Below are 14,855 nucleotides of genomic sequence, written 5' to 3'. Positions count from 1 at the left end.
AGGAGGCACACAGTGGGGAATATACCCAGTTGTTTGTGTAGTGTGCTTGCAGTGCCAGCCCTGATTGCACTTGGGACCGCCAGCACCACTATATTACTTTTGATATGTATTCCCCATTGTGAATTTGCTTACTCTCTTGAAATCCCTTACTTTGCAATGAATGTAAATACAAACACTGTTTCTCTTCTTACTAATTATCCAGTACTGGAGTGAGCATTCCAAAGGGCAGAGGAATAAGGAGTGGGAGTCATATGATTTCCAACTTGGTGACCCCTTTGCTTAATGACAGAGTTAGTGGTCCCAACTGTCATTGCCAAACAAGGACTATCTGTTTGCAAAGTAGTTTTTTAAAAGCTTTGAATGCCACTGTGTTCACATCTTTAGGAAATAAATAACAGAAAGGCAGCAGGAGAGGTTAACCAAAGACTAGAGGGGGCATCTGCTAATACACCCCATAAGTGCCTCCCTCAGTACTCTCACTACTGGTCACCTGAATTTGTTTCCAAAATAATGGATGGTAAGGATGGTTTCAGAATAAGGAGGAAAACACAACCTTAATGCTTGTACAATTAGTGGTGACTTAGAGCTGTCCCATCCATGAGCTTAGAACAAGATGAAGTGTCATGAGGACAAGGAGGAAATTGTTGATATCAAGAAATATTTGCATCATAGTTAAGTATTTCTATTGTTTTTCCTGTTGCTTCTTGACAATGTTCAAAGGAACATGTGTTCTTCAATGAAGAACTCTCCTCTGAAAGAAGAAAGAAAATATAAAACAAATCAGGAATTGCAATACAAATAAAGTCACTTTTTTGTAAGGTGTCATCCATGCATACGTATATTGAGCCTTGGCAGCGCAGTGGTTAGAGTGCAGCACTGCAGGCTACTTCTGCTGCCTGCAATTTGGCAGTTCAAATCTCACCAGGCTCAAGGTTGACTCAGCCTTTCATCCTTCCGAGGTGGGTAAAATGAGGACCCAGATTGTTGGGGGTGATATGCTGACTCTGTAAACTGCTTAGAGAGGGCTGTAAAACACTGTAAAGCAGTATATAAATCTAAGTGCTATTGCTATATCTGCAACAAAGAATTGGCAGGAGCAAGTTTGCAGAAGTGCTGAGGGAATTGAAAGCATTTTGTAACTGCATGTATTTAAGTTCTGGTTCTTGTTTTCTTCTGTTCAGTCGTCTCTGATTCTTAGAGATTGTCTAGACATGTCCCTGCAATTTCTTGGAAAGGTTTTTCAGAAGTGGTGTGTCATTGTCTCCTTTCTAGGGCTGAGAGAAAGTGACTGGCTCAAGGACACTGTCCGGCTACTGTCTTGCAAGGCAGTTGTTTCTAAGAAAACAGCTGTAATCATTGGGCCGGTTCCCCGAAAGTTTGATTAAAAGTTGTTTGCAATGTAATTCCCACACATTTATTTTAATTTTTCCCTCTGGAGCAAAAGGGAAAACGTCAGATCCATTGTCTGCATAACGGGATCTGTTCATTTCTAGATTCCCCCAAATTAGCATGTTTTCATGCCCCCTTTGATGACAAATTGAATCTTTTTTCCAAGCTGTATCTATGGAATTTATTTTATTGTCCCTTTAGTTGTATAAAAATAAAAAGTTGATAGCTTACCTAGTTCCTTCCAAATGTGTTGGACTACAGTTTCCATTGTCCCAGTCAGGATAGTTTAGACCAGGGATCTCCAACCTTGGCAACTTTAAGACTTGTGGACTTGAAGTCCACAAGTCTTAAAGTTGCCAAGGTTGGAGATACCTGGTTTAGATCACCCTTTCCCTATTTGGTACAACCTAAGTGTGTAGGGAGGATAATTTCTAGCCAACATAGCTAATTCTGAAAGTAGCAGTTTCAAAACAGTTTTAGGTTGGGGAGAATTATGTTAACAGTGCTGCCATTTAGGGCATCATTACTGCCTGTAGTATGCGATAAAAGAGACCGATGGTTCAGAAGTTGAAGTAGATATATATTCTTCTTTTCAGGTACTGGATGATCCTGCAGAGGACAATCTATACATGAGTGAGTAATGTAGAAGAATATAAGAAATGGCTATGCTGGAGCAGAGTGAGACTTTCTGGTTCATACAGCACCCAATCTGTTTGGGAAACTCAGAAAGAGGACATGACTATAGTTCTACTTATGTTTACTAGCACCTTCCACTGATTCAGGGCCATATTCCTATTTATCCTGAAGCAGGGCAATCATTTGCAGTGGGAGACTGATATCACCATCAAGAATATGATGATATGTCAAGTTGTTGTTGTTAGTTGCGAAGTCGTGTCCAACCCATCGCGACCCCATGGACAACGTTCCTCCAGGCCTTCCTGTCCTCTACCATCCTCTGGAGTCCATTTAAGCTCATGCCTACTGCTTCAGTGATTCCATCCAGCCACCTCATTCTCTGTCGTCCCTTTCTTCTTTTGCCCTCAATCTTTTGATATGTCAAGACCAGTAGATAAATCAGACCAAGAACTCTACTGTGCAAGAAGGCTAAGGTTACTTCTGTTGAGATAGGTTATAACAAAATCTTGCAGATCTAATTGTGCTGTATCTCCTCTCCTTTTTATACACCAGTCAATTGGGGAGATACAGGTAGTCCTCAACTTACAACAGTTCATTTAGTGACCATTCAAAATTACAACGGCACTGAAAAAAGTGACTTATGACTGTTTTTCACACTTACAACCATTGCAGCATCCCCATTGTCATCAAAATGTGGATGTTTGGCCACTGACTCATATTTATGATGGTTGCAGTGTCCTGAGATCATGTGATCCCCTTTTGCAATGTTCTGACAAGCAAAGTTCAATGGGAAAGCCAGATTCACTTAAAAACCGTGTTACTAACTTAATAACTGCAGTGATTCACTTAACAACTATGGCAAAACTCACTTAACAAATATCTCACTTAGCAACCTAAATTTTCATCATAAATCGAAAATTACCTCTACCTGAATATTATCTTGTTCTGAACTTAAATGTTTCCTGCCGTTTTCCCTAGTTAACGGTTCCTTAATATCTCTATCTCCTTTACCTTCTATATTATGCTGCTAACTTCAGTAGATGAAGTTGATTCTTATCTGCTTATTTTGCAGTGGATTTTTTTTTCCTTATATACAGATTGTCCTTTACTTTTCCCTTTCCTTTGTAAACAGAATTCAGCTCAACAAACCTGGTTTCATTTTTCTTGTTTTTATTTTTAAAGAGTACTCTAATGCACCACAAAGTGGTACTCTGGTTTAACAATCAATATTTCCCCTGCAGAATTCTCTAGAGTGGCCTCAGGAAATAGTGCTGTCACTTTTTAATGGCTTCAGAATGGTGCTGTGTGGTTACTCAGTATCTTTCTAAAACCACAGATGAGGTCAGTGTATTCTAGAGTGGGAGTCGCCAGCTTCAATCCCTGATCCTCATATAGGACTCTGTTCTAATTTGCGGTCCCCGAGAACTCTGAAGCAGAAAAAATATGCAATTTTTCACTACATAATTTTCAGCTTTTTAAATCAAAATCAAAATTAGACTGGAAATATTATTTATTTATTAAACAAAGTTAATAAAGACAAAGTTAATAAAGGGAGGAGACGAGGGTAGGTCTTGAGAATATTATCTGGGAGGAGTTTGATCCTGTGGCTCCCGAGGATGTGGACAGGGTTCTGGGTAAGATTAGTGCCGCCACGTGTTTATTGGACCCGTGTCCCTCCTGGTTGGTACTGGCCTCCCGGGAGGTTACACGAGGCTGGCTCCAGGGAATTATAAGTGCTTCTCTGAGTGAGGGCGCCTTTCCTGCCGCCTTGAAAGAGGCGGTAGTGAGGCCCCTCCTCAAGAAGCCTTCCCTGGACCCGGCTGAATTAGCCAACTACCATCCAGTCTCCAACCTTCGTTTTGTGGCGAAGGTTGTTGAGAGCGTGGTGGCACGACAGCTTCCCCGACACCTGGATGAAGCTATCTATCTGGACCCGTACCAGTCGGGCTTCAGGCAGGGATACAGCACTGAAACGGCATTGGTCACGTTGGTGGATGATCTCTGGAGGGCTCGGGACAGGGGTTGCTCCTCTGTCCTAGTCCTATTAGATCTCTCAGCGGCTTTTGATACTATCGACCATGGTATCATGCTGCAGCGGTTGAGAGGGTTAGGAATAGGGGGCACCGTTCTGTCACCAGTACAATCATCAGTGGCATTCAAAAGGTAAAATTTCCAAAAAGATGACTCTGGGCAAATAGATTCTCCCTTTTCTCTGGAAACAGTGAGAAATCAAAGAAATGGTTGCCCTATTTTCTACAAATGGGATTATTACAGGACTTTGGAAATAGGGGATCATAAAAGTGAAAACTGAAAGTCTTTTGTTTGGAACTCTTAAGTCCTTTCATGAAGAACTTTTGCTTAACTCTTATTTTGAAGGTCTGTTTGCTTTAGTATAAAGTTAGTAGTGTAAATGCTAATATCTTTGTTGATTTTTCCTACAAACACATTCTCCCAATCAATTTTAAGCTTAACAGTTTAAATTTATGGACTTTTTCTATAACATCTTAGGAAAATGCTTTATGTTGGAAATTAGATGGAAATTAATTCAGGGATGATTGCTTTTCTAAAAGTGCATTGGCTGAGAGCTGTCTTTTCTTTTCAGCATTCGATCTCCTCCCAAAGGGGTAAGTAATCTATAATAAACAAAGATTGTGTGAATGCCACATTATAGGGATTAAAGCCTAACAATTTTGGGTGTTAACAATGCAGTATTGCAAGCAAACTTTGCCCGCAGCCTGAATTTTGATTCTTACGGGCCTCAAGGTTGATTCAGCCTTCTATCCTTCCAAGTTTGGTAAAATGAGGACCCAGATTGTTGAGGGCAATATGCAAAAAATGATTACATTGTAAACTGCCCAGAGAATGCTGTAAAATGCTATGGGGCAGTACAATGAACTCTGCTATTGCTATCAGAATTCATTGCATGACTGTTAATAGGCCTTAAATTCTGCTCAGCAGCAGCATCTGCTGGATGATCTGTATCAGCACCATTAAAGTTATGGCATCATTAAACAAGACTTTGAAAAAATAGGCATGGGTGCCATTTTGGCTCTTTTGACTCTTATTCTATGTACACCTCCCAGCTCCTTGAGAATCCAGTGAATCTATCACTTGAAAAACTGTCACAAGGAAGACTGTGTGGGTTTATTCTCTCTATTGCTTGAGGGTAGGACAAGAATCCATAGATAAAGCTTTCTAGGGAAGCTTCATCACTGGAGGCTTTCAAGAAGAGATTGGACTGCCATTTGTCAGAAATGGTGTAGTGTCTCCTGCTTGGACAGGGAGTTGGACTAGATGACCTACAAGGTCTCTTCCAACTCTGTTAATCTAATCTAATCCCATCCTGATAGTTGTTGTGGGAATAAAATGTAGGGAGGTCCCTGGTTAAGTACCTTCAGCATTTAGGTGAGAGGTGGATATAACTTGAATAAAGAAATGAGTGAAATTAAGAGTGATGATTTCCCAACTGTAAGAAATATTAAATAGTGAAACAGCCATTGCTTCTTGGGGTCCAATGCTTATCCAATGTTTTTTGGAGTCATGGGCTCTGTCCATGCAGGTTTTCAAGCAAACAGGTGGACAGCCATTTGTCTGAGATGGTTGAGGATTGCTGCCTTGGGCAGAGGGCCAGGGAGAGATTAAAAGACCTCCCCTCCCCCCATGTTTTTATGAATCCCTCTTCCCCACTTTTTTGGACTATTAACTGGAAGGAAGTAGCCTGTGTTGCTATGCTTTGATTGGTTTCCCCCCCTCCCTAATCATCCCATACGCTACAATACATCATTCTACAACTTGGCATTGATAAAAGTGATAAACCACAGTCAACACCAAAAATAAAAATGAACTCCTAATGAAACATCGCAAAATGAATTGTTGAACAAGCCTCAGAAGCTTACCTCATCAAAATAATTAAAAATACAGAAGAAAATGGCTGTTACAGTCTGGTAAAATATTTGTCTTGCTCTTTGCACCCTATTTTTTAGGCCTGTCATGGAGGTGCCATGTGACAATCCTTTTTCTGAAGAACAAGCTTGGCTCTATTTCAGAGACATTGTCTTGGGCATTGAGTACTGTGAGTATAAAGTAAGAGAGTTGTTATTGTCCTTGATGGATTTTTCCCCCTTTGATGTGCCTCTTTCCTTAATACTTAAAATGATCCTCCAGCAAAGGAACCATAATTCATGCATACATTTCAGCACATTTTCAAAAACATTTTCAGAGCAGGCTCAGATATAGTCAATTCCTCAACTTTGGGGAGGGGAAGTACTTTTTGCTGTGACAAACCCACCAGTCTACATAACCCTTATTAAATTGTATAATATCACTTTCTGAGCAGAAGTTGGTTTATAATAACTTAAGCCAAGATTCAGCAGCCTTCGTTGTTGGAGTGGGCACCTACAACATCATGTAATTTTCTAAAATGATACTAACGCTGAATGAAATGATGAGACCATACAGTAAGTTGAGTTCCATTCAATCATTCTAGGATTTTATTTATTTCTCTAAGCAATCTAAGTAGTGACTGAGGTGACTTAAGACACTTCAGTCACTACTAGGCAAAATATAAGTTATATGAGGAACACAATTCAAAGCAATCATGGAGAGATATATCACTGGAAAAATTCACACCAGGGAAAGAGCATAATTGATTTGACTTGACTGACTTGACTTATATAGCTGCCCATCTCACATATGTGGCTCTCAGCAACTGATAACAAAACTAATTAAAAGACATAACAATATAAAAAATAAAAACCCAAAGTAGCTGAGCATCAAACAAATATTAATTGTAGTGTTTAGCTGTTTTTAATTGGTTTTAATTTTGTGATTGCTAGTTTGTGCTTTAATTGAGTACACCTCCCAGAATCACAAGTGAGATGAGCTGACATATAAATTGAAATGGAATGAATGAATGAATGAACTACCATTAGCAAAGCTAACAGGTGGGCTCTGTCCCATATCCAGGGCTACAGGCTGAGGCACAATCTTTGCAAATTGACTAATCATAATCAAATCAATATCGAAGCTGAATATCACTTCCAATGAAAGTGACTTCCAGTCCCTATCTGTTAATTCTCCCAATATATAGTATATTTAGACTTCTCCATTGCAAACATTTCTACACATGGCTGCTATTGCCCAATTTGTGCCCTAAGCCCTAAAAATGACACAGAATATCTCAGAGTGTCTAGAAATCTTGCATTCTTTAAAAACCAGAACAAGCAGCAAAACTCTGTGAGGTTGAAATGGTTCCAGCTGGTGTAAACAAGAATGGGAAATCAATGTTTTACCATCCCCGACTTCTTTCCTTCTATGAATTGTAACAGCTATTGATTATATCTTGGAAACACAGCATGGTTAACATGGGGGCAGTTGCCACAAACTTCCCTAGGGAACCATTTGTATCCTGACTGGGACAAACAAGAGAGGAAACACAATATCTGTGGTTTAAACCACAAGTAACCAAATGCTATTGTTGATCTCTGGCTGTGTTTCCTGGAATCACAGACCAATTCTATTGCAGTTTTCTAGAATCTCTCTCTCAAGGCACTGAATTCAATACTAATGGAAAAGATGTTGTTTACACTAGTTTAGTTCGAAGGTTTAATTAAGCTGCTTCTGAGCCTGTTTATTTCACACTGGGACATTCATACTATAATTATTTGTTATTACCATAGTACTACAAATATTTATATTTCACCTGACATACAGTGTGTCCAGACATAGTACAGTTTAAAGGCAAAAAGTAATACTATCCAGAATAAATAATACAGCAATACAAACCACACTAAATGTAATACACATATATAAACACTGCCCCAGCTCTGCCCACCTAGCAGTTCAAAAGCTTGCAAATGTGAGTAGATAAATAAGTACCATTTTGGTGGGAAGGTAATGTCGTTCTGTATGCCTTTGTTATGCTGGTCACATGACCACTGAAGCATCTTTGGACAACACTGACTCCCTGGCTAAGAAATGAAGATCAGCACTGCCCCCCTAGAGTCAGACACAACTGGACAGAGGAAAAAATTACCCTGACCTATCTGAGGGAGATTGTTTCAGAACCAAGAGGCAACCATCAAAAAGGGATGCTTCCCAGGTCCCATAAGGCTGCTTGTTCACGGTTTAAAGAGAGCACATGTGCTTTCCATGCAAAAGGTTTCAGGTTCAATCTCCAAAACTGGGCTGATAATTTTTTTTCCTTGCTGGGCCTATGTCAGGAGGTCTACCACTCTCATCATCCCTTTGCCAGCTCTGAATTTGGCCATGCTTATTGGTGATGAGGCAGGTTGCAGGGCTACCAGACCAGGGTAAGTCAGTGGGCAGCACTGGTAGGCAGTCTGATTATATAGCAAGTATAGCATTCTCAATTCATGGTCCCTTCTCTTTATATTTCTATGGATCTAACACAAATTGGCCTTTGTGAGAAAAAGAACATCTCTCAGATACTATCTCCCAATTCACCTCAGTTACTTTCCTCTGCAGATTTCTTTTGATAGGTGCTAAATCATTTCTCTGCTCTATTACATGAAGCCGATAGTAAAGTGAAGCAGCAGCCCTTTGAGGTTGCATTTTGTCCTTGAATTGCAGGAGATTTCTCCATTAATCCAATTTAATGCAGTTAGCAGCAGCCTCGGCAGACAGTGCAATGTGCTAATATAATTGAAACACATTTTCCTCTATTGGTAACACATTTTTCTCTACCCCCCTCCTCAAATGGTAGGGAGTTTGTTATGAGGCAAAAAGCATGTTGATACAAAAAGCCACTATCATGCCAATAAGCTAAGGATGTAGATTTCCAAGGTTCACAAACTTGATCTGATTAGAAACTGATCTCTAAAGTGGGCAGGGCCCAGACCTATTTGGAGACAAGGTTTCACAAATTACAATATATGAAATGAACGTTTGGGGGGTGAAGTGAGCTGCATAAACTATGGTGATTGTGGTTGATCATATGAGGTCACCTGGTTGCATTTTTGCACCCTAGAGTAGCCTATACTTGTTTTAAACACATGTAAAACCCCTGGAAGCCACTGAGCCCAGGTGTTTTTTTCTTCCTTGATGTCATCTGTCTAAACATTGAAAAGTGGAAAGGAAGACATGGCCACAGTGGGACATTTCATAGTTTCTTTGAGAAATTATGAGTCCAGAGAGTGAATGCCTTGCCTTCTGACCTTCAGTGATCTAGTGCTGACAGCAATGACTGCATTACTGGTAGTATTTTAATGAGAAGACTTGAGATCACTGAGGAAGCATTCAAAATGCATCTGGGCAACCCAATGTGAAGGTTTATTTTGAATCAATATTTCATCTCTTTCACACTATTCTAGTACAACTCTCTGTTAAGAGGACAGAACTTTAAGCAGAGTCTGATCCCTACACTTACAAGAAATTTAAATAATTGTAATTAATGTGTCTTATGTATTGTATATAGTTGTCAGTTGAAGTTCTCAGTCTGGTCCTCTGTTGGAGTGGGAAAATACTCTCTCCTAATTGGTTGTGGGCTGATCAGCTTCCCTATAAAAGGAGCTGTGTCAGCCAGGGAGCAACAGTTGCCTCACAGGCAATATTGAATAAAGAGCTGTTAGAAATCACTCTGGCCTCACCTCCATTCTTCACCCAGAACATAACAACATGGATATTTTATATAAGTTTATTTTGTGAAACAATATTTACCCTTGAGCAGTGGTGAAATCCAATTTTTTTTTACTACTGGTTCTGTGGGCGTGGCTTGGTGGGCGTGGCTGAGAAAGGATACTGCAAAATCTCCATTCCCACCCCATTCTGGGGCCAGCCAGAGGTCATATTTGCCGGTTCTCCAAACTACTCAAAATTTCTGCTACCGGTTCTCCAGAACCTGCTGGATTTCACCCCTGCCCTTGAGTAATTTTTATGTAGCAATTAAATTGTTTTATGTTTACCCTGCAGGTGGTAAAGAGTATGCTGTGTCTGATTCTTTTTTTAAAAAATCTTTGATATTTGTACCCTCCCTGGAGTGGGCATAGATTGATTTCTTCCTGTTGATTTTCAATGAAAAAAAATTGGTTAGAAAGGAAAGGTGATCAGGGAAGATAATTGCTGTTCTTCATTTCTGTCTTACTTTTAAAAAATCCAGCAGGGCCTTGGTGATGGCACAGACTTCAATATAAACCTTTCCTGCAATAAATAATAGAATTGCTCTTCTCTGGGGAATAGAGATGTTCAAAGAGAAACAAGTTTGGAGATATTTTTTTATTTCTATTTCAACATCTCTGTGGATGGAGAATGGAGATTTTGTGCTATAGCTCTTCTTAAATAATTAAAAAATCTCATCCATCTTCTCCAGATCACCCCGTGACCTTCCAGTAGATGTTCATTTATCTTCTATTTTGCCCCTTTTTAGCAAGTCTAATTTCATGTCTTTGCTCAAACAGAAAGAAACACAGTAGTTGTTAGGCTTCACATCAAGCACAGCAGTACATCTTGACATTGGAGATGGGTAGTTTTAAGTACTCCAGCTGTCTGGCTCTCATTCCAGAGTGTGAAGATGTCTTCCCCCAGGGAACACACAGCTTGATAGTCAGATATTCATTGTGATGAAGTTTTCATTCCCAAGAAAAGAAAGAGTGAGATTGGGGGATCCTGGAGGTCATCTTCCAAGCCCACATACTTGGTTCCTATTTTTGTTGATTATGGATTTTATCTGATAGGGAAGCAGTCTCATTTCTGACCCCATGAGTCTCACAAGATAAGCCACATGTTGGTGTGGGCAGTTTTCTGGGTGCAGAATGGAGGTAGGAGTAGGATCATAGATAAGCAGAATAGCTTTTACGATTATGTACATTTTTTAGTTTCAAACATAGACTTCCATTTGGATAGAAGGAATTATCTAAAAAGGAATGTGCAGGCAACAATCCCATCCTCAAAAAGACCTAGTCACTGCAGTTCAGCTGCTGCAGCAATATTTCTGGTTATTAGAGATGCAGATCACATACAGATTCGGAAGTTTTTGCTGCAAGGAGAAAGAATCTCAGATCCTTTTACGTCTGTGGTGCCAAAAGCCACAAAGTTACGATCTTCTAAAGCAAATGCTGTCTTAGTTTCCACGCTGTACAAAATGGAAATCACCCCCCCCAAATAAAGGAGATAATTAGCGATTCATGAACCTGAATACCCATTTGAAGAGAAATAGATTAATCGGCCCACCACTCTCAATCCTCTTTCACTGGTTCATTTTGGGACATTCTCACTTGAAAGCTTGTTATATCAAATTTGGTGGCGATTAGATATTATGAAATTGCAGTGATGTATGGTGCAGAAAACCCTTTGAGTCTCTTTTATGATAAAGCGTCTTTAAGTTTTCGCAAGGTAATATTGTCTTGCCTTTCCTTCATTCTTGGTTGAATTCCAGAAACATATTGAACCATTATGGAAACAGGATGGATCTTTAATCTAAGCAAACCTCCTATTCTTTAAACTTGTATCAGAATCTCAATCAATATGTCAATGATAGTATAATTCAGTAGGCTGAGTAGCAAGGATTCAATAAATAAAACATTTCATTGCAATGAACAACAGTAATTTAATTGCTCACAGTTGTCGTAAGAGTGATTGAAAATAGATTAAAACAAATCAATCTCCCCCATGCTCAACGAAAAGGCCTTAGTATTTGAAATAGTATTGCAGAAAATGATGTAGAAAGGCCATAATAAAATCTTCCTTTTATGGACTCTATTAGATACAAATGGATAAAATTTCAATCTGAATTTTTGCCGCCTTCTCCCTCATAATAGGCAAATATGTTGAATCTGAATCTGGAAAAGACTGTTAAATTTAGTTTGATTTTTACAACCTATGTGACAAAGCTTATATATATATTTTCAGAATTGTTGCAACTTTGAAGTTGCTAAATGAAATAGTTGAAAGTTAAGGACTATCTGCATAGTTTTCAATCTATCAAAGGTGCTAGCATAACAGATAAACAGAGTTGGAAGGGCGTTCTTGGAGGTGTTCTAATCCAACCCCTGCTCAAACTTCTGGAGGCAAGTTGCTCCACTGATTAATTGTTGTAACTGTCGGGAAATTTCTCCTTAGTTCTAAGTTGCTTCTCTCCTTGATTAGCTTCCACCCATTGCTTCTTGTCCTGCCGTCAGGTGCTTTGGAGAATAGCTTGACTCCCTCTTCTTTGTGGCAGCCCCTGAGATATCGGAACACTGCTATCATGTCACCTCTGGTCCTTCTTTACATTAAACTAGACATACCCAGTTCCTGCGACCATTCTTCATATGTTTTAGCCTCCGGTCCCCTAATCATCTTTGTTGTTCTTCTCTGCACACTTTCTAGAGTCTCCACATCTCTTTTACATTGTGGTGACCAAAACTGAATGCAGTATTCCAAGTGTGCAGTATTCCAAATGCTATTGTGGGTATTTCAAAAATCCACCAAAGCTTCATGTTCTTTATAAATAACATCTCCAGTCATAGAAACCTCTTCCTGTCTCTGGACCTTTATCTGGACCCCAGACAGATCCTACTGTGTCTGTTATGGATTGTGAATTTTCACGGATGTCATGGAGACAGCAGTCCAATTAAAAAACTTCCCGTTGTTTGCCAGGGCCTAGTGTTGACATGTTAAGGCAACTTTTTATACTGGTCTTTCTCAGCCTTTGTCTTCCAATGCTATTGGAAGAACATTTTTAGATTTTTATAATAACAAAAAGTTACTGTTCTTAGAATGGAACATTTTTCTTCTGGATCTCACCAGTCTGATAGTTCTGAAGAGGATTTGGTAGTCTTCCAGGATTTAATATTTCAAATTGAAAGTGGTTTGCAATATTCTGGATGAAGTGGGAGTTTTGCACATCTCTAATTTTAAATAAAGTCTACTCCCTTGGGATCTGCGCTCAGATTTTCACTCTGTCTGCTTTTACCAGAACAATTAGGGCTTATCTCCTCAGTTAGGTTTTTAAATGTCAATGATTTTGATATTTGCAAAGTTTAAGTTGATTTAAATTACCTTGTTTCTAACTTATTAAAAATATCTTTGCATTTTTGTGATGTTCTACCAAGGGAAAGGAAAGATATAAATTGGATAAGTCATTAAGTTTAACATATATCCTTCTACGGAGTGCCTCAAAGGACATCTTATGATGTCTTAGAAAAGCAATGTATATTTTACAAAAAAAATACATTCATATATTATTTTTGAATGGTGATAAGCAGAAACAACAGTGGGATAAATATGGCTAGACTGGAAACAATTTTGAAAAAAATTTGTTGATTTTCAAAATTGCCTAGGAACCAAGTAGTCTATTTTGCAACCCATAACATCTGATACTGAATCTAATACTAATACTAATTATTTGAAGCCCTTTCACAAAACTGTAACTGAAAAAAACAGGCTATCTTGCCCTATACCATCTTGCCTATTGAAGACTAGATAGCAGTGCCCAACTAACCTTAGTTGATAAAAAAAAAGCTAAATAGATTGAGAAACCATCAGGAAATCCCAGAACTGTAGGTTAAATTGAGAAATTACTGTTTTAAAAAAGTTTGCATTTTGCCAAGAAAACATCATGAATAATGCATGTGGTTACTAGAAGTTGCCCTTGAATTGAGGGGGGTCTTCATAATGGAAAGATCTGGAGGTGTAGAAATGTATTTGCTACTGGTAGTTTGTGTTACCTGAGCTGATTTAATAGATATATTATCCTACAACAGTTTTGATTTTTCGTAAAGCCTATGAGGCTATCTTTGTTGCTAGAAAATTTGGAAATCCAAGGTCAAGAGACACAGACAATCAGTAAAGAAGGGTTTAGACAGCAACCATCCTATGTCAACCTGCAAAGCATCCCTGGTCTGCTCTTAAATTGCCATAGGCCAGGAGGGATGGGAAACTGGCAAAATGGCACAGCAGCCAAAGACATGCACAGTCTACGCTTAACTCTCTCAAGGCTGTATCCCAGGGTTACCTACATCAGCCAAGGGGAGTGACCTCTACAACCCTCGAAATTGCTCCATTGGCAAATGTGATTGATGACACACCCTGGGGGGAGGGGGAAAACAGGGTCATAATTGGAGCGTAAATTATGTAGGGTCAGAGCTGGCTCCACTTGGGAATGTGCAGACATGAAGCTCCTAATAAATAACTGGATTTCTTTTGAAGCTTGGCTCGAGACTCATGATTTAATTAGGGCACCCATCGGAACCCTAACATCCTATTTGGAATTCTTATAAGATAATATTGAATGGAAGTAGTTAGTCCTTTAGCTACCATTGGACACCATGTTTTCTTTTTTGCCTTTCCAGTGCATTATCAGAAGATCATTCACCGAGACATCAAACCATCAAACTTGCTCTTAGGGGATGATGGACATGTCAAAATTGCTGATTTTGGAGTGAGCAATCAGTTTGAAGGCAGTGATGCCCAGCTCTCCAGCACTGCTGGAACCCCAGCCTTCATGGCACCTGAAACTATTTCAGATTCTGGAAAGAGCTTCAGCGGAAAGGTAGAATCTTTATTTTTCTATATTGCTTTAGCGTGCACATTCAATTGGAGGGAGTAAGATATATTATTAATTACATTTGTTGGCGATCTCATTTCAAGGCAACTCTGGACAGCTTACAGCATAAAAACATTAAAATCATCAGAAATAAATATGCCTAACCCAATAACAATATTTTCTTCACTCTACTGTTCGCCCTACATCAGAGGTGTCCAACCTTGGTAATTTTAAGACTTGTGGACTTCAACACCGAGAATTCCCCAAATAGCATGTCTGATTGGGGAATTATGGGAGTTGAAGTCCACAGGTCTTAAAATTACCAAGGTTGGACACCCATGCCCTACAC

At 39.3% G+C, this 14,855-nt stretch overlaps 1 protein-coding gene across 3 annotated transcripts in view; it reads left to right on the top strand.

The window, feature by feature from the left end:
• The window catches only part of CAMKK1 (calcium/calmodulin dependent protein kinase kinase 1), a 145,294-nt gene that overhangs the window by 98,333 nt on the left and 32,106 nt on the right, over positions 1 to 14,855 (top strand). For 2 of the 3 annotated variants that reach the window (XM_070932092.1, XM_070932091.1), the window contains exons 7-10: positions 1,986 to 2,022; positions 4,628 to 4,649; positions 6,009 to 6,097; positions 14,313 to 14,512. In XM_070932092.1, coding sequence (XP_070788193.1) covers positions 1,986 to 2,022; positions 4,628 to 4,649; positions 6,009 to 6,097; positions 14,313 to 14,512 — 348 coding nt within the window. The remainder of the gene's footprint in view (positions 1 to 1,985; positions 2,023 to 4,627; positions 4,650 to 6,008; positions 6,098 to 14,312; positions 14,513 to 14,855) is intronic. The other variant, XM_070932093.1, reaches the window with a different exon arrangement.

The sequence above is a fragment of the Pituophis catenifer genome, unplaced genomic scaffold, assembly GCF_029215685.1.
Source record: "Pituophis catenifer annectens isolate HBS135680 unplaced genomic scaffold, rPitCat1.0.hap2 SCAF_1, whole genome shotgun sequence".
Classification (NCBI taxonomy): domain Eukaryota; kingdom Metazoa; phylum Chordata; class Lepidosauria; order Squamata; family Colubridae; genus Pituophis; species Pituophis catenifer.
The sequence above is the reverse complement of the archived record's forward strand: the minus strand, read 5'-3'. Positions and strand labels throughout refer to the sequence as shown.